The sequence below is a fragment of the Eutrigla gurnardus genome (assembly GCF_963514095.1).
Source record: "Eutrigla gurnardus genome assembly, chromosome: 14".
In the NCBI taxonomy this organism is placed as follows: domain Eukaryota; kingdom Metazoa; phylum Chordata; class Actinopteri; order Perciformes; family Triglidae; genus Eutrigla; species Eutrigla gurnardus.
In genome coordinates, this window is record NC_139937.1 from 6544509 (window position 1) to 6570470 (window position 25962).

Below are 25962 nucleotides of genomic sequence, written 5' to 3' on the forward strand. Positions count from 1 at the left end.
TCAACAAGAGCGACGGCGCACAAGGAGACGGCGTTTTAATGTAAATGCTGTGATAAACATATGCATGTGAGCTGACATCCAGGGCGTAAATGTAGGAGCGGGCTTCGCGGAGACGTGTTTTACGGTGCGCGCTGCTCGCTGCGTCAAGTCTGGGCCTGTACCGGACATTGTCACACAGGCCTTCTGCTCGGTGGAGGGATGGAGAGATCACTGCGTCCCATCTGGCCATCATCCCTGCTTTTAGAGGAGTGGTGCAGCTCCTGAGCAGGATGGAGTCATGCATATTCGATGGCTGTTCTGTGTTGCATTTGGTCCGTATGAAAGAGCACCGACCAGATTAGAGAACTCCCAATTGAATCCTAAAGTGAGTGAGCAGGAAACGTCAGATTTACCTCCATTTCCAATGGTGCTGCCTTGGAAATGCACGTGAATGAACTGCTCATCCAATAATGGGGTGACTTTGATGTATCATTGGGCGACACAGAGTATACTAATGAGAGATATGGGGCCATCCTATTGGCATCTGTCTCCATCAATAGCTAGAGAGGAGATAGTGACAGTCTGGTAGATTAGCAACAGATCAATGGGCCAACAGCTGCTTCTGTCTCCCGCCTGTCTGATCACGACTCACGGCAGAGACGCACTTTGATGGACTCTGCTTTCATTTCTCAATAACTCTTTAGTCACCCATCATCTCCCCCTCCCCCCACCCTGTAATAGACCCGAGGCATGAAATCAGGTGGGTGCACGGGCATGCGTGAGTCGGAGCGAGATGGTGTCGGAGGTGAGCGTGCTTGGGAGGGATGGAGGATGAGTCATCACGTCCCAGCTGGAGTCGTGCAGGTCAAACGTACTTTTCCACCTGGAGCTGAAGAGCAAATGAGGCTGCAGCATCGGAGGTAGAATATCCTGACTGTTGCTTCGGTGTCTCCCCGAGTTCCTAAGAGGCTTTGGAAGATGTTTATTTATTAGCCATCTTCCGCTGTGAGTGTGTAACAGTCATAAAGCCTCTCCTTTCATTGTGAAATAATTTCACTTCTCTAAGAGCCTTAGTGGGATTACTCCTATGCCGAGGAACAGGCTTTAGCTTCATACAAGCAGACCTGCCCATGAAGGTTTACACTGAAGATTACACTATGAGAGGGTTGGCTGGCGGGATTACACTGTGGTATTAGTCCTAATAAAACTGTCAGCTTTCCTTAATTTACTCAACATTCATTTAGCTGAATTGTGCAAATTGGATAAATTCTCTCTTTTATAGGGCGGTATAAAAATGTGCCAGTGCATTTGGGATAATCACAATAATCAAATTACATTTCCAGAGTGTTCTGGATTAGTAAAGTCGTGATACTTTTTCATCTGTAATACAAATTCAGCATCGCCCTGCGTTCTTCCAGGTATCTCAGCTGCAATGGCTCCAAGTGTAGCTGTCGCAGCACCCAGAGCATTTAACCATCTGACACGCTGCACAGTTCTGATAGAAAAGCCATTCATGAAAAGATGATATAGAAACAACCTTTATGAGAGTCTTACATTCATGTCTGCATTCAATTAATGAATGTGTTGGACTTTAAATTCTTTCATCTTTTAGAGGAGTGGCAAAACAGAACTCAGTATAATTATGATTTTGATGATAATATAGGGGCGGGTGATGTAACAATATATAGTGTACTTCAAGAAAATATTAGGTCTGCAACGATTAATCGATATGTTGTCATCTAATTAAATTAGTGGTGACTGTTTTAATAATTCATTAATAGGATTGAGGAAATTCTCAGGTTCCAGCTCTTTCAATATTTTCTGTTTTTTTGACTCCTGTATGACTTCTTCAAATTCTTTGAGTTATGGACAAAATGCTACATTTGAGGACGTCATCTTGGAAATACTGACCAACATTTTTTGACATTTCAGACATTTTCTAGACCAAACGAACCGGTTAATCGAGAAAATACACTTTGATGAAAAAGACTGCCTCACTGTTGAGAGCTGGAACGAATCAGAGCAAACATGGAGTTTACTTTTTATGTCTAATCTGTATATCTTTATGTTTATGTGTACTGGCCGAGGAAGCAAATATCCCTCTGGGACAAATACATTTAATCTAGGGAATCCATAGGCCATGACATCAAAGAGCAGGACTGCTTTATATATTCATCAGATGTTTCTATGATTTTGACATAAATGTGAAGAAGCACTTTAATTAGTCAGGTATTTTATTTTCTGGGTTTGTTATTTTATCCATTTAACATTTCTCAACAATGTTATTATGTCACAATGTATAAAGATATCATGATCAGCTCTGCAACTAATCATCATTTTCATTGTCAATTCTCAAATTATTGATTTATCTTTTTAAAATGTCAGGAAATAGTGAAAAGGGTGAAGGTGGATATATTGAGGCATCTTGTTTGTCTCACCAACACTCCAAGTGTGAAAATGTATCAGAGTAAGAAACCCCAGCACATTCGTTTTTTGAAATCTGATATTTTCATTTAGCAGTCCTGGTTATTGATTTGCAACATTGCCTGCAATGGTCTAATACAACACGAGATAACAAAAACAGCTACTGCACAAATAGTTTGGCTCTGTCTCTTATCAGCTGACAAACTCACATCATGCGGTATCTGTCGTCATAGCACCCAGCCCTCTTTACGAACACAAACATTAGGCAATCACAATGGCATTGTGAACACTCATTTATCAAGCAAACATAAAGCCAGACGGCAGCTAGTCAGCTCAGTATTGGCTTTAAGAAAGGTCTGATTTATGAAGCAATCATACAGAGATTGTGTTTGTGTGTAGCATATTTGATATAAAAAAGGGGAGGCTAGGGACAACAGGTATGCTCAGCTTTAGTCAACCAGCTCTGTTTTTATTGAGATAAATGACTGCAGTGTTAACCCGAGCCAGAGCAGTCCAGCTGCAGGAGGAGAGTGGTGGCAGACCCAGACACAAACCCTCCAGATCTACAGGTTTCAGGGCCTACGGGAGTCTGGGACAGCAGCAAACAGGGAGGGAGGGAGGGGAGGGAGAGAAAATGGAAGGAACGAGTGGAAGGATAGGAAGCAGGTTTGGTTGGCTGAAGATTAAAGTGAGATGGTGAGTCATAAAGTCGCTGTGTATATTCCCCCTCCCTCCACCACCACATCCCCACCAACAGCAATCTCAGGCCTTGTGCTGGAATACAGCCATACAGATCCATGCACCTCCCACCCCCATCTGCCTCTCCATGCAGGAACACAAGAGGATTTGTTGGGGAAAAAACAAGGGAAAAAAGATAAGGACAACCAGATCTCTCTCTCTCTCTCTCTCTCTCTCTCTCTCTCTCTCTCTCTCTCTCTCTCTCTCTCTCTCTCTCTCTCTCTATCCCTCTTCCACACACACACACACACACACACACACTGCCCTACACTCACTTAATTAAGAGATAATCGGGTTCCACTAATGGATTCCCGTGCGCTCGCTATTCTCTACTCCATCCTTGTGCCAGTGGGCATAAAACGAACCATTTTGTTGTATCACATGTTTTTCCCTCCCGGTCTTTGTATCTGACTTCTCTTCCGAGGTTTTGTCGTGCAGCGCACTCATAGGACCTGGATGAAATCCTGCAGAGTCATTGGGACATGACAGCTACACTCTACCTATGGAAAGTGCTGTTACTGGAGGTGACGAACTAATGAGTGATATTAGTGTGCCATGTTGGTGCCTGGTGCTGCGTGCCTCAGAGGGTTATTGGGGAATGAAGAGGTATATATCTCCAGGCGTGGAGTTCATCCAGCTTTTCTGCTGAAAAAATAAATTCCCATTAATTGCACATTTGCACATCCAGGGAAGCTCTGCCAAACCATGGTTTAGATGATTAAATCTTGCATTGTGGCCTCTGAATTATTTCTAAGTATGCGTCTCGGCTGAAAAGGGAGTAATTCCCAATCCAGCATTTAATAACGTTTGCTTGCGAGGCTCATTAAATCATGTCGTCTCTATAACCTGCCATGCGTAACCTTGACGCACCGCATTCGATGAGTTAATTTCTTCGTTTTCCCAGACTGCACGGCTGTTTCTAGGCTACACGTAATCGAGGACTAGCATTAACGTCCCAAAGATGACTTGAATCTTTATCGTCCACCTACTGAATGTCACATATTATAACATATATAGAGAGAGTCAGGGGCAATTCCCGTCCAATGTCTTGAGTATCTGCAGATCAAAAATGGAATCTCTGCGCCTGTGTCTGTAAAAGCTGAAGCCCGGATGTGTGTGTGTGTGTGTGTGTTTCCACATGTCGTGAGTTTGCTCCGTGCCACCTAGAGAGTTTGAGATACTAGCATAGCCATCCTGATCACTTCCAGCTGTGGCTCCCCTCCAGAGTCTTGCAGGGCAGAGATATCGGTACGGCCCAAGGTCTTGACCCTCAGTGTAACTGCCTCAGTAAGCCTAATGGGTTGGATTTCCTCAGAAAAGTTTAATGCCAGGGCGAAGCGCGATGTTTAGTCCTGCCGCAGCCTGTGGGAGGTTTCAGAGGAGCCTCCCCCCCCCCTCGAAAACATCTGCAGTGTGGTGATAACACTTGTCCTCCATGTTCAGGATGAAAAAAGAGGGAGTGCAGTGAAACAGATTGAGGGCTGCTGAGAGATGGAGAGAGAGAGAGAGAGAGAGAGAGAGGGAGTGGGATCGCCCTGGCACGGTGGATGATTTGAGAAAGGGAGAGAGGAGATAGAGAGTAAAAGTGATGTAGAGCATGTAGAATGTTATGTGGGATGCTGGCTGGAGGAGTGCATGCTAATGGAGGAACCCAGCCCTATTGCTGCTGAGCCGGAGCAGCTCAGAGAGCGGAGCGATCCATCTCTGTCACGTTCACGTATCCGCAGGCCTTGAAACTGAGTTGTACGAACGCAGGACTGCGAAAAAAAATGTCCTTAACGGCTGTGGCTGCAGGGTTTGAGAGGGTGTGGGGTTGTTGGGTCCACGGAGACCGATCGGGCCGGTATTAATATTCTACAGGAGAACATTGGGAGCCGTTATGGGAGGAAATGAATGTACTTCTTGGCAGATCGTTTTCGCTCTGCCGTCATTTACACATTGGCTATGAAACACACAGCTCCTATCAGGAGGACTAAAAGCGCATTCCAAAGACATCAATCCAAAATGTAACAAAGGTACAGTGGTATCGATGGAGAGAGAACACTCACGCTCTCCACAGAAATAAGCACACAGACACACACGCACATTCGCCACGCTTGTGCTGCTTTATAAAGACGGCGCGCTGCAGGAGCTGCATCAATTATTGAAGGCCGTGGAAAGGTCTGGGCTCTCGCTTGTCGGCGGGGCTTTGGCACTTGTCACGCACCCTGTCAGCGCTCCGATGCCGGTCCTCTCTCTTTATGCTACCTGTTTTTTTTTTTGGTTTGTTACCCCCCTCCAGGTCCACTCCCAGTCCTTTCTCTACAGAACACAAAGGAAAAGCCCCTCGCCTGTCTGCCCCGGCCCCCCTCATCCCAGCTCTCTCCCCTGCTACATCCCAAAGGCACTCCTTACCCCTCCCCGACCCTCTCTCCCAGACACTGCTCCTCCATCTGCCTCAGCAGCCTCCGCTGGCCAGGGACATCTTTTCACTTTCCTTGTGTACACTTTGATTGTTCTTGAATAATTCATACTCTTACTCAAACATCGTTTTATTTCTATATTCTAGTTTTATAGTCTTCTTTTCATTCATTCTAGAGATTTTCAGAGATATTATCTGACCCTTACTGGCTTTATTTGCACATCCTGGTTCTCTATTGTCACTACACCTTTAAAAAGGAACAATACATTCTCACAATACAATGTGGGTTTTGCTCAGCACATTTCAGGAGTTATTTTCTGAGGTGCGTTTGTTGTGCCCATTTTTCTTTAATACATCAAATGGTCTATTAGTGTGTTCCTACATTTCCCAGAATGCCTTTTAAAATTCCCAGACAACTGGTGTGAACGTGTGGCAGCTTAGAGGTTTCTGCGTGAGCTTAATGTTGAATATTCAACCTCAACGAGTACTTCAATGAGACACTTTTTGTTCTGGATTTGAACGTGAAATTTGATGCGAGCCAAAGCGTTGCCAGTAGTTGTTTATATACCAGTGCTAAAGTGTTTTTCGGGTGAATCCATCAGAGAGGAGTGTGTATTTACAGCACAGGACTCTCAAACATACCCACCCTTCCCTTGAGACAAAATGTTCCCACAGCATTTGACTCGAGGCTCAGTATTCAGCGACTCCAGCTTTCTCCAATGGCTGCCCGCAATCGACTCTGCCTCCATTATATGCACTATATACACAGAAGGCTTCATAAACAACCAGGCTGGTGGTGCAGGCAGCTATAGATGATAAAAAGACACAGGTGCTGCTGTGGCCGCTGATAGTCTTCAGCAAGAAGACAAATACTATTCCATTCCTTCCTCCGCTCAGGGTCATTGTGCTCGCCAAGGCCAAGCTGTGCCAGTTAACAGTCAATACTCACCCAAGCTCGTCTGACAAATTGGATACTTCGCACCAGTCTAGCGGTGGTTCGGAAAAAGGAGTGTAATGAAAGCACAAAGCACCAATGGAGGTTCCAGGGCCCAGCGAGGGGTCTTTTGTAAAGATCGTCTCAATGATTAAACCACTTCCCCTTCAGTCGGACACTCTGTGGAGACTTCATGGCCTTAGGAAATGAGATAACACTAATATTTAATCTACTGAGTGATTCTGCAGCACAGACAGGCAGACTGCACAGCCAGCATGCATTATCTCAGCAGAGTGGCCCGGTCTAAAATAACACCGAGAGGGCTGAAGCAAGATAGGACATGTCAGCCTGACACCATCCCAGTTATCATTGTTGTCGGTGGATTCGTCAAACCGCGTTCTACTACTTTCTACGTCTCCTGAAAATGTGAAGGTGCTTGTTTTGAGCAGTTGACACATGAGGTGATTTATCATGTATGTCTTGATTGGCCCGATGTTTATGAGAGGATTCAAATTTGTACATCTCCCATCTGTTGTAATAGTGGAAAGGTATTGTGTTGTGACACGCAGGCGATGCAGCCCTGCAGCGCAGGAATCATGAGACCGTGTGACGAATCATTTAGTCAGATTTACCAAGAGTGTGGGATCATCAAAAGCAATACAATATAATGCTGTCACTGTATTCACATTGTTAATACCATTGATGTATTGTATCATATTATACTACATTATATTACATATACAGCTGTGACTAACAACATTTTCTCCATTAATTAAGCTGTAGATCTTTTTTTTTCAATGATTTGAGTAATTGTTTAATCTATGAGAGGAAAACGGCCATGACTACTTCCTAGACCTCAAGGTAGTGATTCACAATACGTTGATTTATCCGACCATCAGCCCAACCCAAAGACTTTACAGTCATTTGAAACAAAGAAGAGATGGCAAATCTTTACACGTCCCAGCATGAAAAAATAGTTGATTGTGAAATTAGTTGCTGATTCATTTAGTCATCATACTAACCAAAGTATAAAATTATCTGTGGAGTCACAATGTGTGTTCCTGCTCTCTGAAGGTCATATATGTCTCCTGGGCGTTTTCCTATTGTTGTTCATATTCAGAAAAAAAATATCACTAATTGTTGTTTGCACTGCTCATATAATTAGACAGTAATGGCACATAAGAAACATTTCTAGGATATTATAGGGGAAACATTTAAGTTTAAGAGTCAATAAGCTCAACTTATTACTATTATTATCGGGCCCAGTATTGCTTTAGCGGTTTAAGTGGCGTGTAAACAACCAACAGACAGTAATAAGGAAAGCTAACCAACCGTTAAGCCAGCGATCAGCGACCTGCTGAGGATAGAACGTCGAACCAAACATATGGGGACTCTTTCATGTGAGAAAGAAAGAGAGAGGCAGACTGATAATGAGAGAGAGAGAGAGAGAGAGAGAGACTGAGTGACATGCTCGGAATTCTGTAGGGAACCAGTTGCTACGGTAACAGAGAGGGCTCCTGTGGGTGGTGTTACCATGGTAACCACCCTCTGTGGCCAAGTGATGCTGAGAGGGAGGACGTAGAGAGCAGGGCTAAATATATGTGTGTGTGTGTTTACTGGTTGGACGGGAACACATGAGACGGACGAAGAGGACGGACAAAGTGTGCGGAAGCTGATGTTAAGTGTGGCAGAGCGACGCCAGCTGCGCGGCGGCACTGTTTCATCATGTTTGTCTGAAGTAGAACCTTGATTTTTTTTTTCTTCTCTGCTTTGTACATCATTAGCTGTTCATCCTGCTGTTCAGTAAGAGAGCTTCTCATTAGCATGAACAGTAGGGCCAAAGACGCTGTGCGAGGGCAACACACCCTCCGTGAGACCGGGGAAGAGGTTATCCCCTCACTGTGTCGCTGCACTTCTCTGGGCTAAAACCAGCCATGCTGGACTCTTCCACCAGCGGTGGTGCACACTCTGACCTCTCACTGGGAGTTAAAGACCAGCTTGTTCCCACTGTGGCATGACCACCTGGCTTTGAATTAAAGCAATGAAATGAAATATTAAATGCTATTACACTTAGTATGGCGTATTCTTTTATTATTGAGTTAGGTTCTTCACCACAATTAAAAATAACAAGCTTTCTGGACAACAAATACATATAGAACACACACAACACTATGCCTCTACCTCACATTATCTTTGTGAGGCTCAAACTATATACACATATATATGGCCTCAGACCCTAATTTCCATGAGATGCATCTGCTAGACAGGCTCCCAGGGGAGCTTGCATGATGTGATCAGAGATGTATATGTGCATAAATCAGAGGCAGAAGGAAAGAGATATATGAATGTTTTAATCCCCTCTCCGTCCTCCCCCTCTCTGTCGCCATGCACCTTCTCCCCGTAGTAATTGACTCCATCTTCTGATGAAAGTCTCTGTTTGTTTTATCATGTACATTCAGTTCAACCATCCATCCAACTTATTATGGATCAGCGCTTATCCTGTTAAGGATCGCAGAGACATTCAGTTTGCTACAGCTTTATTTCTCAAACATCAGACTATTACAATGCAAAAACACTAGATATAGAATAGTCATACAGCATGATCATTTACATATTTGTGCATCAGAGGTTATAAGTCATATAGATAAAATGCATTCGTGTCCCAAAGCATTACTTTCCTGAAAATCATCTGAACCTGACAGATAACTTAAGACATGGCAAGGCAATCGAATACGTTTAATTACCTCTATTGGCAGATTCCACTACATGTTTTAACACGCAACAGATGCAGTGCAGACAGATCTGTAGAGGGCACGCTTAACTATGTGAAGTGCTCAAAAAGTGCAATGCAGTGACAGAAAAGTAAAAGTAGAGCAGGAGAGATGGGATCCAGAGGAGAATACCCAGGAAGAAAGACTCCAGCACGGATCAGCTGCAAAGGCAGAGTGAGGGGCTCGAGAGGAAGCGAAGGCCCGGAGTGTGAGATAAGACGGAAACAAGAAGCATCAGGTCTTATTGATGCCGGCTGCCTGCTGTGTGTCAGCGAGACTGCAGAAAGTCTGTCTTTAAGTAGATCAATTATCACAGTCCTTTAACCTAAACATGCCCTCATACAGGCATTGAGATTCCTTTAATCTACTTAAAACATGCTCAAGGGCATTATGTTATTGCTTTAAGACCTCCAGTCTCGTGTCTCCACAAAATGCACACGTGTCGGAACTCTTACTATGAATAACGTTGTCATTTGTGTGTGTGTGCTCGGTCTGAAATTGAAAATCGTGTTACCTCTTAAGCTCCATTAACCTGCTAAATTCAGGATGCGTTTCCAGGGTGGAATCCTTGAGTTCCAGCTCAAAGACACGAGCCACACAAATAAATGAAACGCTGCTCTGGTCCTGCTGTGGTCTCAGGATAATGATTTGATGTATTTATGCATTTTTTTTAATCACTAATATATCAGAAGAGAGGTTTTGAACTACGGTAGAGCAAAGGCAACACTAACCTGCAGAGAATAATGACAAGGCACAGCAATAGAAATCTGAACCTTTGAGTCCTCGATATGATTGAAGCCTTTTGAACGTATTTACCATATAAATACCAATTTGGAGAGCTTGTTTGCATTGTGTCACTCTCAATGTGCCTGCAGAAAATCCCCCATGCATCGGCAATTATGTTGACATTAGGATGTTTCAGACGGACCTGCAGTGCTCAAATCTCCACTAAGCCTTTGAATCCTTCAATCCCCCGAGGTAGCATTTGAGCTTGAAATCATATCTGCAGGCTCACAGTGTTTGGAATTAATATGTTGGCATTCCCGTGTTGTGTTGCTTAACTGTGAAGGAGGTTCAGCAGTGTTATGAAACAGCAGAAATGTAGCAACAGCGCGACCAGTTTGGCGATGAGAAGGCAGCTTTCTGGACTCCAGACACCCTTTTTTGTACCGGATTCATGAAACATCATTATTACACAGTTGTTTGTCTCCTACATTCCCACAGGAGGCAGTGGCAGATTGGTGGAATTGACCAACTACGCTTTGTATTTTTGTCCTTTCTGCTCAGTGTCGCGTCATTATGGTGCATGACTCAGAAGCAGCATTTGTTGAAATGTGGGTGGAACATGGAGGGCATGACATTCCTGTAAGTTCAGTCTTCTTGAGGCAACACAAATGTCACAATCGCTTGTTTCATTCAAAAATATTGCTCAATGCAGCCATTCCACCGTTCTGGGAACACCATGCATCTGTGGGAGCTTCCTGTTTTGTTCCTCTGAATTCAAGTTTAACCACGGATGCTACTGAAAGGCAGGATGTTTAAAAAAAAAAAAAAGCTGACAGGAAACATAATGTAATAATATTGCCTGCACAATGAGAGTAAAATGCAGGTGTGTGTATTACGGAGTGTATTATAAAGAGAGAAGCAGGATGTGTGTGAGTGTGTGTGTGTGAGTGAGTGAGTGTGTGTGTGTGTGTGTGTGTGTATGATATTTATCACGAGTCATATGAGCCCCAGCTAAAGGTGAAGTCTCTGTTCTTGTGGGTGCTGTGTGGAGCTTCTGTTCAATCCCATGGCGCCTTCATACATCAGGGAAATCTGTATCTAACTCAGGTCATGTGATCCCCGGGGGGGAGTCGGCGACCTTTACAGAAGAGAGAAATCAGTCTCTTTCTCATTCTCCAGCTGCAGCAGCCGTACAATGCTAGTTGGGAAGATATTGGCTAAAATCTCAAGAAAGGATTATGTGCGCCCCCCAGTGGGCACAGAACTGAGTAAACTCCTAAATAACCACGATCATGAAGTAGCTGGCACTGCCCGCCTCTAGATCTGTTCAGTCTGAGCATTGCAGTGATGCCATCATGTTCTGTATTTCAAGCTATACTTGAAATTAAATCAAATGTTGGGAGCTGGTTTTGGCTGCTGTTTCAGACCTAGATGAACCCTGGTGATTACGGGGCCATCTGCTCCCAGTGTGCCCAGCTGGAGGCTGGACCGCTGTAATCTGGACTGATGAAGCCTGACTTAGAGAAGGCCCTGATGCGTGCGCATCGTTGCAACCAAAAGCCTCTGTCGTAATGGCCGGCGATTACGCATTAAAACGAGGCGTTCAGCTCAGTCTTCGATAAGTAACATTACGGCTGCATGCGGTTTACAGGAGGAAGTTATAAAACAAACATTTTCCACTCTGCCCATCAGTCTTTCCTGAATCGAAAATGAATGCCTTCAATTAGCCATTAGTCAGGGATGTATAATAATGAGTGTCAATGCGTTGAGCTAACCTGCTCCATCCTCCTTTGTCCCCTCTGCTGCGCCAGGAGAATCTGGCAGACTAATGTTGCTGCTCTCTAATAACTGCATGCCACACCAGGAAGAGGTCTGATGGAGCCTATGAATAATTAACCAACATGATTACAATGATGAATGCTCCCAAATCTCTCTGGCTATTTAGCACTGGCCTAGGGAGGGAGGCCAAACAGCAGAGTGTCGGGCATTGTGTGAAAGCTGTTAGAGAGGGAGGAGGAGAGACGAGCGATAGCGAGGGTAGGGCGGCTGGGGTGGATGGAGCTCAGCCTTGAGAGGAGGCGGAGAGAGGGGAATATATAGAGAGTGAAGGAGGGGCCCGCAGAGCAGGAAGACACCCACCATTCAGCCATCTGTGCTGCAGAGAAGCACAAAGACGTGCCCGGGAAGGCCCGTCTGTGTGTTTCATACATACAGCGATTATGCATCGATGAGGCCTATTTGTACGTGGGTGTGTTCGCCACACAAGTGATGCAGAGCGGCCAGTCCACAATGTTATACCAATCATGAGCAATCCCCGCTAACCAGGCGCGTCACGCCAGGAAGGACAAACCTCATAGTTTGCACGGTAGAAAGATATAATCGCAACTCATTTCTTTTTTATTGCATGTATCGCCATAACATCCTGGTATTTCTTTGGAAATATGATGACTTGAAGAATATAGGAGATGCTTGGATTTTCGAATGGTGACATTTCCTAAGTTGTTTTGTCTCTGTGATGTATGGTTGTTTGATCACATTGTCGCCACATGGTGAATTTCAGTTTGATGGGATATCCCAGATCCCTGTTGCTAAGTAGGAGATTAGCTGCTCGGGGGTCTCGACTTGATTATCAGGCGTCAAGCAAGCTCCAAATTATATATCTCAACTAGTGAGTCTGTGTAGTGTATTTTCAAATGTAAGTATGTAAGTGTTTCACACAACACCATGTTTTCTTACACACAGGGTAGCTACCTTTGATAATAAAGAGCATGTAAGATAACAAAGGAAGTATACAATGAATTATAGACCCATAAAACTCAGGAAAAACATGAAGGGTTAAGCAGGATAAAAAAAATGAATCACAGCTGTATGCAAGGGAATAAAAAATGCTTTAAGTGATATCAAAGGCCCCTATGTGACTGTGTGTGTGCTGCTCCAAGCACTGAAAGACATGAAAACGAAGCCTCTGATAGGTTTATGGTATGGTTCTCCAATGAAAAGTCTGTCAGCAACTTGTAAAAGGTGACAAATGATGGGTGGGCTCCTCCCCTCTGCTTCTACCACTCCGACTTGCCTGCCAGTGCCAGGAGATTGCATCATTACAGAGGATGAAGTCATCCTGCAACATAAGGGTGGAACAGGTGCTGAAAATTTAATTAGAGCAGGGTGGAAGATGCTGGAGGAACATGTAAATGCACTGCCCTGGCCCAAACCCAGCCCCGACTGACAGAAGGATTTATGTTGTAGGCTCGTATCGTGGGTGCTCCACACTGCAGCATTATTTACTAGGGGGATGGTGAAAATATAATTAACCGTTATTAAATCCGCACTCGTTTTTTCCACAACTTCTGTTAAAGTGCACCAAGAGTCTCTGTGGGATCACTTAGTTTCCCTACGATGCGTTCTGCTCCGGCAATTTGGGAGGTACACGTGTGATTACAAAGTGGAGCAGAGCAGTTAGTATACAGCACATATGGAGATCAAGACATGTATTCCAAGGGAGCTAACGGAGGGAAAGAACCTGGACAAAAAGGCAGGAAGCCAATCGATGCTTTATATCACCAGGTCGTTATTAATGATGCAGCATTTTCTGCAGTGGGGAGCAGTCGGGCTTCTGGGCTGTCTGCCCGTTCAGCCTCATCAGCACTAGGACATGATATGTGGGACTCAGGTTGGTTGAACAGTGCAGCCTTATCAACCCCGGTCCCCCGTCCCTCCATGTTTGCAGACTGCACCGCACAGCGATGCTTCAGTACACAACTGTACTTTCTCACTGAGACGTGGCGAGCCGCTCTGCAGCCCGGCCTTTACGGGAAAGAAGCAAAATTGTTGACAGATTGTGAAGCGAACTGTATCAGTGTGCTCCTGATGGAGGCTGGTAATGTTCAGAAAGGTTTACACTGCGTCGCTCACACGGCAACAGTCTCAACACTCGTACTGCCGTCAAAATGGAAATTGCGTAGGCTACCACCAAGACACTGGAAATCTTTGTCTCCGGGTCTGTCAGTCCGGAATCACAGCTATAAATTGTAAGAATAAAACATGGACAAAACAGCTTAATCGAGCCGTGAGAATGTGATGCAGTCACTGTAGCGAAAGCTATTTTTAGCAGTGAATGAAAGCCTAATCCTTCACCACAGAGGACTATTGTCTCTGTCTATTTAATCTGTATCTAGTGAATACACCAATGTGTCTACTAAAGACCTTACAGCATTGTGAGAAATGTCTTACTTGGAAATATTACATTCCTGCTTAGGTTGAATTAAGAACAATATATATAAAAAACATATTTTAGAATAAAGCTTAGCATTTAATATGAAAAACTGAAATGAGTCTACAGCCGTGCCAGCAGTTCTGTCTTAATGCTAAAATGACGACATGCTCACAATGAGGATAGCATGCTGATGTTTAATCTACCATGTCCCCCGTCTTAGTTTAGCATGTTAGCAAGCTTACAGTTCAATTACCACTAAACACAAAGAGCAGCTGAGACAGCTGGAAATGTCATCAGTCAAGGATGGAATCGAAATTTGACATGAGGAATAAAGTCAGGTGATCAATAAAGTCAATAGAATACATTGTCTGGGAAGCACACGTGTCTGCATGGTTTCATGGCAATCATTCCAGAAGCCATGTTGACCTCATGATGGCGTAAGAGATCACAAAATCAGGCTTAATCCTCAGGGAACAAACATACAATATTTCATGGTAATCCATCAAATAGCGGTCGAGATATTTCAGACCAAAGTAGTGAGCTGTTAGACATCGCAACGTTGCGTTAACTGGTGAGTTGCCCTAGAGACAATTTGTTGTGTAAATGTTTGGTCTGGACCACCAACAGTGTGTGTGTGTGTGTGTGTGTGTGTGTGTGTGTGTGTGTGTGTGTGTGTGTGTGTGTGTGTGTGTGTGTGTGTGTGTGTGTGTGTGTGTGTGTGTGTATGAAAGAAATAAGTGTGCAGACGTTTTGAGTTGATGTGACAGAAATACTAGTATTTGATCTAAGGGCTAAAGAATGATACATGTAATGCTACTGAACAGGTGAGAGGAACATTTAAAGGGTGTTTTTGCATGAATTGCCTTACTTAAGGCAAATCTCTCTCTAAAAGACATATTTTAGAGTAATACATTAACTAGCGTTCAAAGTGAGTAAACATGATGGAATAAAAAAGCAAATGAAAACAGTATGTTCTTGAAACAAGTACAGTCAGCAACAGTCACTGGAATTAAACCAGGCTTCTATCATCATGCCCGGGTTCAAGCACAGTCTTGCCAGATGTTTCACAGACGTGTTGCATCAACCGATTTCCCAAGTCAGTGTTTATTTTGCCAAAATTGTTATGACGCACTAAAGATCAACACAGCAAAGTACATTTCTATCCTGCAACGGAAGCTTCCTTAAAATTATTCCAACCATATCTCGGTCAGAATAAAAAAGGACTGACGCATGCTGACGAGCGCTTCTCGTAATAAAATGACACCGGACAACGGAACACCTACTGAGGCGCCGTTTGACGTCTATACAGCAGAACTAGAGTGGGTGTGTGTGACGTCAGCCCCTTATGTTCATGTGACGCCGGTGCTGTGGCTGTGTGTGGTAAAGAGCAGCGTGTGGTGGAGGGGATGATCACAGGAGACCAACAGCTGTGTACATCTTGAAACAGTATTTCTTATCAGGGGTTATCGCGAGGGGGATCTAATCTGGTCCCAGAGCAGGCTGGAGGCCGGGTGTGCGGCCTCGCTGTGCTGGAGGTCAGGGCCTCGGCCTCCTGATGGACTGCTATTGATTGCAGGGGGAGGGGGGGGTTGCGATACAGTTGCAGTCGCTCTGCATTGATTTTCTGCAAGTGCAGTAGTGGAGAGCAGGCAGAATGAGCGCGCTGGACCAGAGGGAGCTGCCAGGTTATCTTCTCAAATTTCCGGAAGTCTTTTTTTTCTTCGTGTCGCTGACCTTCCCCGAGTCAAAGAGAGATATTTAGACATTAGCTCAGCAGCTACACTAGACAGACTGTTTCAGCAGCTTCAGCAGTGTTTTCTTGTGCTCAACCAATAAAAAGCTCCGATACAGCACTGTCAATAACTCACACCATCCAGCTCTCTAGAATATGAAACTAGAAATAAGGCTTAAACATGAATCGTCTTTGAACTACAAGTCAAATAAACACATTTCCAAAGTGCACTATAGTTATTTTATATTTTTAAATACGTTTTCTGTGCCAATCATTGTTTCCATTCGTTAAAGTGTGGGGTGATCATTAACTTGCAGGGACTTGAAACCTGCCTGAAACGGGTAATCAATCACGCGGAAAATGTCAGCAAGTGCTGACAGCCAAAGCTTTAGAATTGGCTGTAAAACAGCATTGTTTTAGAGGGAATGTTTCCGAAAAACAAGAAAAGATCTAAACAAAAATGTTGTTAAGAGACTTAATCCATTCTGTAGACTGTCTCAAGCAACTTTGTTATCCTATGGTAATTCATATTAAAATAATATTAAAATGGATTGGGGGGGAAGTATGGCCTATAAGGAAGGCAAAATTGAATCATAAATCTAAAAAACTCTGCTATGCTTTGGGAAATGGTCAGCAGTAATGAAAAGTAGATCCGTAATTTGTAAGAAATCTGCTAGGACACGCAGAAACACAAATTCCTCTTAGCATAATTAGAATGCATAGACAGCTCAGGGCCTTTTATATTTATTGTACATTTACTCAAAGGGTTTTATATATTTATTTTATTCTGTATGAATATAAATTAGGACTTCAAACACTTGGGCTCCGGTCGGCCAAAGCAGGGCCTCCCTTTGATCAGGCGTCACTCTCCCATATTTCATCTCCTCCGTTTCTTCCCTTTGGGCAACTTCCTTCTAATTGGCTCAGCCGTGCTCGTCTTGTCTGTCGTCAGTAGGTCTATCTCTCTGTCTGTCAGCACGGATGAAAGGATATGAGCTATACATAGGCTCCGGGGTGCGGGATGCCTTCCAGAGGAGTTCCAGGGTTGGACAGTAAACATTATCGCATGTTCCCTGCCATGAATGTCACTGTCAAATGATGCAGTGAGGAACCACGTCTTGTACTTGAGCTGCGTGGTTCAGCCGGCTGCACGCACGCATTCGTTCAACGACTCATTTCTGCTCCGGAGATGACTCAGACACCCAGTGGAACATGATATACTTTAGCACTTTCTCACTCGAGAGGGCTCGCTGCTGTTAGGTTTTCTGAAAAATCTGTTTCATCTGCGTCAGATGAAGCCCTTGTTTGTACTGTTGGAAGAGCCTTTTTCCTCCTCCTGCCTAACCCTTCCCCTCCATTATTCCACCCTGGACTCTCTCTGTCTCCGCGTTAATGTAGTGAAGTGGCCCATCGGTCAATGAGCTTGTATTAACACCTGACTCCCAGCCCTAGCTGCTGTTTCCTCCTCTACGCGGGTCCCCGGGGCCCTCCCCCAGGCAGAGGTAACATATCCCACGATCAATAACAGCATCCTAGCAGGCCTGCTGGAGGAGGGGATGGAGGGAGGGACAATCTTTTACATACTCTTGTATATTTTCGCCGCACACTTTCCATTTCATCCACCGTACATTTCTCCTTTTCTCAGCTGTCACTGTCAGCAAACAGGGAGCGGAGACCAGTCGATTACTCGGGTCGTCTCTCTTCTATGGATCTTCCCTGAATTTCTAGGTTTTCCGATACTCCCTTTAAGCTTGCAGTGTACACTCAATTCTCCGTAGCTTCCCCTTTCTTTCTTTACATTCTCGCCACTCTGTTTTCGATCTCAGCCTCACTCACTCAGGTTTACACAATGTTGGATAGTGCTGCAGTGCATTTAGGAATTATCTGCGGTCTGCCCGCCCTGGATTAGCTTCAAACACAATATTATTTGCCACTGTGTTCGTATTGATTCCTCCTCACCTCCCTTGTCTCTCCCCCTCCCCTCCCTTTGCTCTCTAGGCGCTGGCCATGACCGAGGTGAACGGGCCCGGCCCCCAGGTGGCAGAGCCGCAGATTGCCATGTTCTGTGGCCGTCAGCTCCTGCACATGAACCCACAGACTGGCCAGTGGGAGCCGGATCCTCAGGGCCGCCAGGGCTGCTTCAAAGAACCTGGCGAAATCCTGTCCTACTGTCAGGAGGTAAGGTCCTGAACCTTGAAAGGGAAAAAACACCAGACCGGATCAGTACTTCTAACAGCAGTATTATCAAAACCAGAATCTCCCTTAATGTAGCAACATTACATTCAACACCGTGGAAGTCTTTAAGTAAAACTGTTTATTCTTATTCTCTAATTCAGTTTGTCCAACACCTGCCCTATTAATCTATATATTTAACCATATATAGCAAAGTGATGGTGGCCTGTTGGAATATTTCAATATTTCATTTGTAGCACCATCCACTTTTCCTCCTCTTGTTATCCGATATGTGTACTCTTTAACATTTACTGTCAGGAAATCAATGGTAGACATACTCTCCATGTACTGCTCCTTCAGACATATTCATTTGAAGTGCTAGCGTAAGCGCCATCTGGAGGTCAAAGCAGACAAAAGCTGCAACAGAGAGCTGCAGCCGAGGACCCTGAATGGTCTGAAATGCGATTAGCAGACACTTTTGCATCCGTGATGGCTTTGAAACAAAAGCCTCCCTGTTTTCCTCGACATTTGTGATCAAAGCGCCATTCGGACCTAGTGCTGGTGACATTTCTCTTACTATTAAATCTTATTATGTGTTTCAAATGATTGTCCCTGATTTTTTGAGTTAGTAGTCACATGTCAATTTGAAATGTTGAAAGACTCTTCACTGTAATGTTAACTTCATTATGTGTAACGTGGCTTCAGACAACAGGCCTTACACAGCTTTTTATAAGAAGATAGGGAGTACGTTGCATGATTCTCCCTTGTTGGTCTTCTTCCCACTGACTGTGCTCTCCCTCCTCTTCTCCCCCGATCCTGATTTCATACTCCCCCTCCCAACCAACCCCCAAACCTATTCTCTAACCAATTTTCCCCTCCACTGCTCCTCTCGTCTTCAAACCCTCTGTTCTGTCCATCCATCTGTTTCTCTTGTCGTCTCTGCATGTACCTGTACGTCTAGATGTACCCAGCACTTCCGATCTCCCATATAGAGGAGTCAAAAACACCCGTCACCATCCCCGCCTGGTGTAAGAAAGGTTGGGGCCACTGCCAGCCACACCCCTTCATAGTCGTGCCCTACCGCTGTCTAGGTAAGAACAACACCGCACTGCCAATAGATAATCACACTATCAAGAACACAGGTTTGTGTGCTTGAGGTCTTGCCATGAGTAGAATAACATGAATTTAGCATTATTTCATAGTGGACAGGGAAACAGAAAGGCAGCATGGAGGGAGAGAGACAGGGGGGTGAAATGCAACAAAGGTCCCAAAACACATTAAAACCTGCAAGATTGCAGTTATGTGTCTTTGATAAGCATATTTTGCAATAGAATAGGTCAGGCCACACATTTACTTTTAAACAACAGTGAACAGACACAACATCATGCGGTATATTGAATAAAATAAAGACATAAACCATGATTCATTGTCAAATCTGGGAAAATATATGAATAAGATGATGTAATGTGTGAGCTAACAGGATATGCACGCTTTTAATACCATATGACATCACATTGTTATTTGCATCCCCCCCAGTGTGACAGCTTTCCAATTGTTACTATTAGAGCTGTAGATGGGCAATGATGTGAAAGTCAAGTCAGTATTACAGAGGCCATGCCTGCTACAAGCCACTAGGGGGCAGATAGGCTAACGATGGGTGAGTGAATGAAGGAGTGAGTAATAAACAGTGAGTCACCCTGGATGCCGATGAGCAGCGCTGCAGAAGTGGGTCCAGCTGGTGTGAGATGAGCTGTACTGCCTGAAGTATGTGTGAGCCATAAAGAGAAGCTTGTAATACTGCAGGTTTTAAATGCATGTAAAATTTAAACTACAAACATCTTTATTTCTGTATGGTTAATCATACACAATCATCTACGGACTACAATCATTGATAAGTAGTCATCAACATTTATGATCTCTATAATACATGTTTTATATCAATTTTATGTCTTTGATTTGCTACCGTTGCTGGTTTGCTGCTGGAAGTGTTTGTACATTATACATTTATGCTTTCCGTCAGTCTTAATTTATGCACCCCACCCACATCTAACTATTCTAGTCCGATACCACACTCATGTACTCTTTGTATGTAGCAGCATATACCCTTTGTCCTTTTAAAGCACGTGTAGTAAAAACGCTCCCACTGCTGGAAATCATCATTTCCCTTTTCCTTCAATCCTGCTGCAGAGGGCGAGTACGTGAGCGAGGCCCTGCTGGTGCCCGACCGATGCCGTTTCCTCCACCAGGAGCAGATGGATGCTTGTGAGAGTTACGTGTACTGGCACAACATCGCTAAGGAGGTGAGGAGTGCAGGCATGGCAGTTGTTTCGTAGACGTAGAAGGGTGGTTTTCCACTGCAACAATGAACTTTCCAGTGCCGATTCAAAACACTAGATAAACACCTTGGTCTGTTATGTATCACATCATAAGTTATTGGCACGCCTACCTGAGGTGTTTTTTTACAGAGTAGAAAGATGTTAGAGTTCAAGCTCTCCTCCCTCATAACACCTCCCATCTAATCTTTCTTTTTACTCAGAATTCTTTGTACATTTTTTTTCCTTTTCAACCTGAGATACATTGTGTTTTTATCTCTGTGGAATCCTTCCTCTCAGGAATGCACTGCAGACAATCTGGAGCTCCACAGCTACGGGATGCTGTTGCCCTGTGGAGACCATTTCCGGGGGGTGGAGTATGTGTGCTGCCCAGGCCGAGGGATTTCCAGCGGGAAGGGAGAGAACGAGGAAAGAGACGTCCCCGCTGGCACTCAGACCCTCTCATCCCACGCCGGCGGGAAACTCAACTCTGTGTAAGACGATCCAGCTCGACGGCACGGACACGTCACGGGGTGGGCGACGTGTTAGCGGTCATCAGAGTAATGACTGTTCCACTTCTCCACAGCACCAAAGTGACGGCCCCCAGTCCGAGCCCCTCAGCTGACACGGTTGACATGGAAGAGGAGGATGATGAAGTGGTGGAGGAGGAAGAGGAGGAGGAGGAAGAGGGCGAGGATGAGGTTGATGAAGAGGAGGTGGAAGACGAGGAGGTAGAGGAGGCAATCGTTTCGAAAGATCAAGAGGAGTACGAGTACCCCATTGACTCCGGTCCCTACCAGACCTCCGACTATCTGGACTCTTTCTACTACGAGAAGAGTCACAAACCCACCACCTCGGCACCTCTGATGAAGGAAGACAGCTGTGAGTGACTGCTTTATTCTTTTGCAGTTCAGCCTCTCATCAGTCTGTACTGACCACTGACCTGCCTGTCATCATGGCTGTCATGTAGATCTGGTGCATGTCACACATCCACACCCAGGGCAACCTCCAGGCCTGAGCAGGGCTCACACTAGTGTCCACAGTAATGGACCACTTAACCACTCTACACATGACATAGACAACACACTCACTGCATGTGTGGGAATAATATGAGCAATTAAAAGAAAACCAGAGCCTGTAGATCATTTGTTTTGGTTTATTTTTGCTAAAAATATTAAAGTATAATAATTATTCAATTAAAATCCCACAACACTGTGCAATCACACATGCTAAATGGCGTCACATACTAGATCTTTGAGTAGAATTGTTTCAGCACTTTTTCAATAATATTAATAATAATTAGTTGAAAGCCAGAGAAACTATAGTAATTATTCTTCATGTGTTTTGCACACAGGGTCCTCTGCTGGAAGTAAAATAAGTAAAATATTATCTTCTATCTAAACTCTCTCCAGGACAAAGCAGATGTAGTTTCCCATTGTTGCTTTAATTTGTCCTTAAAATTGCCTTCCATCCCTCTTGCTGCTTTCTGTCATACATTTTGACCAGGGCTGTTCTTTTAATTACAGGATAATCGCTTTCTGGCTCTTTGAGTCTGCGTGACAGCAGTAACCTCTGTTTTCTGTCCTCCCTCCCTCCCTCCATCTAGTGACTACACCACGGCCCACAGATGGCGTTGATGTTTATTTCGAGAAGCCAGTGGATGACACTGAGCATGCCAACTTCCTGCGTGCCAAAACAGACCTGGAAGAGCGCAGAATGAAGCGCATCAATGAGGTGACTTTTACAGAGCTTACAAAACAGGCTATAGTTTGTTGGCCTGCAGGTCGGACTGAGACTCGCCATTTTATTGCCCTGGTTTTCTGATCTAATTCCAAGGATGACAGGCCGCTGGCCTGGACATGTATTAAGTGCATTCTGGGAGGCAGCTTAAGAAAAGAATCATAGAAATATCACATGTGGCCCTACAAAAACAACAGTATGACCTTAAAATGTATATTATGGAGAGTGGACAGCATATTCCTACTTAACCCCTCATAACGTAATTAGCATGTGATTCCAGTGCAGCACAAGTAACCATTTAAGTCATTATCAATAAACTATAAATATACTTTACAGTGTTTGTGGAGGCAATGTTTCACACGATGGATATCAGGAGTTTATCACGCTGCACATCTGACTGTGGGCGTGCCTCTGCATATCTTACACACACGCACACACACACACACACACACACACACACACACACACACACACTCTCGTAAACTCAAGGCGGCAGCTGTACAACTTCAAGATTGTCTTTTTGATTTGTGGTTTTACCGCAAATACTGTGCTTTCATCAGTGCAGTTCAGCACATCTCGCTCAGCGTTTCGATAAGCAGCACTTTACAGATGCACAGTTATGATCCGTTTACTGTTCTTTCATAACCTCCCTTCAGCACAAAAAAAGGGCCAACTTACATTTCTGCATCACGGCCTTTATTATTATTCCAAACATTCATCACCAGCATTTTTGTGAGGCGATAACTTATGTTGATATTACGACAAGCGTTGGCCCGCTTTTTTGGGAAATACCCTTATTTGTTTTAGAGACGATTTTGTTGTCTTGTCGTTACTGTGAGGAAGTCACTTCGCCTCGCAACGAGATAAGTCTCAGCACATGAAACACAACACTTCACATTTGGTATGGATTGAACGGAGCTGTTACAGTCGACCTTTGAATCTCACTCTCAGACAGTGAATACGTGCATTTCTCAAAGTGTCAAACTATTCTTTTAAACCAGACAAACTGTACATGAAACTTGTATAGAACTAAACTGCTATTGTGTCTCTTTAATGCCGTAGATCATGAAGGAATGGGCAGAGGCAGACAACCAGTCAAAGAATCTGCCAAAGTCAGAGCGACAGGCCCTGAATGAGGTGAGATATTTGTTAACTTGCTTTATTCCAGTTTAAATTCTCCGGTTTTACTCAAGTTATGCTTGCATTCGCTCTCCAATCTTTCCTCTCTCAGCACTTCCAGTCGGTGCTGCAGACTCTGGAGGAGCAGGTCGCTGGAGAGAGGCAGCGGCTGGTGGAGACTCATCTCGCCAGAGTAGAGGCCATACTCAACAACAACCGCCGCCTCGCCCTGGAGAACTACCTTACTGCCGTGCAGTCTGACCCCCCTCAGGTTAGTCTGAGATCCGCTTTGGGTTCTTTCTCTGTGGTGCCTTTATCTCTCTGGCATTTCCTGACTGGCCTCCCTTCAACTGTGTCTTCCAGCCAGAGCGCGTGCTGCAGGCTCTGAAGCGATACATGGCGGCCGAGCAGAAGGATCGCAGACACACACTCAGGCATTACCAGCATATTGTGGCCGTCGACCCCCAGAAGGCTGAGCAGATGAAATTCCAGGTGTGTGTGTCTGAGAGTGTGTGAGGTATTTTCGCCTCCGAGAGGCTTTTTTCCCGGGCACACCTGTGCTTTTGAGACGCAAGGCTCGTTTCTGCTGAGCATGAAACGTACAGAACATCGTGTGCCGAATAGTTAGCTCATGTCGCATACGAGTTAATAAAGACTGAACTCACAGAGGTGAACCAGCTACAATGTTCTTCTCATTAAACTTAGATCAAAGCCAGTCATTGCTGCCTTCAAACGCAGCTTCAGACACATTGCCTTCCAAAAAAAAAATTATAAATTCACTGCTTCTCTCCTTACAGCTAAGAGTTCAAAACAGACTCATTGTTAAGCTCTGTTGGCCCTTTATTGGTTAAAAACCTAAGCAGAGTGGGTTTTCATATGTTGCAGGTGTACACACACCTCCATGTGATCGAGGAGAGGATGAATCAGAGTCTTGCACTGCTGTACAAGGACCCCAGCTTGGCCGAGGAGCTGCACAATGACATCCGTAAGCTACCATTCTGATCCGTTGTGAACCTGAACTCCCCATGTAGTATCTGTAGTAGTACCTGATGTAACATATCCATCCCTCCGTTTCACCTGTAGAGGAGCTGGTCAAGGCAGAACGAGGAGACATCAGTGAGCTCATGACCACCTCCTTCTCAGAGACCCGCACGACTGAGGAGCTTCTGCCGGCGGAGAGCGAGGAGGAGAAGGACGATGAAGAGGAAGAGGAGAGAGCTTTCCAGAACAGGCCTTATCCTCCCCGTATTGGTATATACACACACACACACACACACACACACACCAACCTTAAATCGTGTAAGTGGCATGTTAATCACGTTTCCCTCTTTTTCTTTAAAGAGCTGCAGTCTAATAAGAAAGGTGAGCTGCAATCACTGTCATGAAGCATGGATTTTGTTTGTTTACAATGATTGAAGTGTACCCAATGTTGTTGTTGTTCACAGCTGAATGTTTTATTGCATTTCCCCCCCGTCTCCCTTAGCGTCTGCAGTCGATGAATATGACTACACCACATCTGAGCGAGGCCCTACTTACGAATATGAGGAAAAGGTAAGATAATGATCATTTTTGACCAACCTGGACGGCTGGTGATATTTCATATAGACTCCATCCAAGTTTAATTAACACCATGCTTCGACACGCTGCTTTGTGTATGTTATCTTTTCCATATTTCCCTTATTCTGACACATCCCATCTTCTTAGATCAACACCTCTGTGGAGCTCAAGCAGGTAGTCGACAAGCCTGCTGAGATCGAGAGAGATGAACTGGTAAGGGCGTTCAAGCATTATATGATCCTTGTGTTAAAAGAAATAGGTGAAGAAATTAGCAGGAACTCAAGTCTTGTTTAATGTCTCACTGCACATTTCTTTCTCTCTAAGCAACCCGATGCTTTGGAGACTTTTAACCGTGGCGCCATGGTGGGGTTGCTTGTGGTGGCCGTGGCGATTGCCATGGTGATGGTAATCAGCCTGCTGCTGGTGCGCAGGAAGCCATACGGAACAATCAGTCATGGCATCGTAGAGGTACGATCCGATATAAGCCTTTCTTTTAAGCCAGAATGAGTCTTCTTTGGTGGACCAATTTTGTGCAAACATGGAACTAATGTGATATTGTATGATTGAAAAATGTTCATTAATTGTTGAGATTAACAGAGAAATCATTCAACTTGAATATTTATATAAATGCAAGTTTAATGATTTCTTTGTTTTCCTATGATCAGGTGGTGAAACAATCATTATGAGGAGTCATTAACACTAATCAGTGAACATAGACAGTCAATAGACGTTAACCTAAAAGCATAATTTTCATGATTTAAATGTAAACCAAGCAAATACATTTTTTGGTAAAATTATATTAAAAAAGGAGCCCTCCATATTACTCTATGTATATTAATTATTATTGAATGAACTTGCATGTGTTAAATCATATGAAATTTTGGTTAAAGGAATAGTTTGACATTTGGGGGATATACTGCTTTCTTTGCAACAGGTAGATGTTAGGATTAATACCACTCTCACCTCCGCTCATTAAATATGGAGCTACAGCCAGCATCCAGTTAGCTTACAGTAGCTTAGCATAAGGAATGGAAACAATGGGAAACAGTTAGCCTGGTTCTGTCCAAAGGTAAATTGGCAAATTGTTAAATGTTTCTAGGATTAAACAAACAACATAATTAGTGAGATTTAGGTTGGCACATTT

At 44.3% G+C, this 25962-nt stretch overlaps 1 protein-coding gene across 2 annotated transcripts in view; it reads left to right on the forward strand.

Annotated features, from left to right (window-relative positions):
- aplp1 (amyloid beta (A4) precursor-like protein 1) overlaps positions 1–25962 on the forward strand; it is a 29784-nt gene that overhangs the window by 482 nt on the left and 3340 nt on the right. For both annotated transcript variants that reach the window (XM_084026930.1, XM_084026929.1), the window contains exons 2-16: positions 17917–18096; positions 19052–19181; positions 20278–20390; positions 20703–20896; positions 20989–21284; positions 22009–22136; positions 23205–23279; positions 23374–23532; positions 23625–23753; positions 24147–24246; positions 24345–24512; positions 24603–24623; positions 24745–24812; positions 24966–25031; positions 25143–25286. In XM_084026930.1, the coding sequence (XP_083883056.1) occupies positions 17917–18096; positions 19052–19181; positions 20278–20390; positions 20703–20896; positions 20989–21284; positions 22009–22136; positions 23205–23279; positions 23374–23532; positions 23625–23753; positions 24147–24246; positions 24345–24512; positions 24603–24623; positions 24745–24812; positions 24966–25031; positions 25143–25286 (1971 nt within the window). The remainder of the gene's footprint in view (positions 1–17916; positions 18097–19051; positions 19182–20277; positions 20391–20702; positions 20897–20988; positions 21285–22008; positions 22137–23204; positions 23280–23373; positions 23533–23624; positions 23754–24146; positions 24247–24344; positions 24513–24602; positions 24624–24744; positions 24813–24965; positions 25032–25142; positions 25287–25962) is intronic.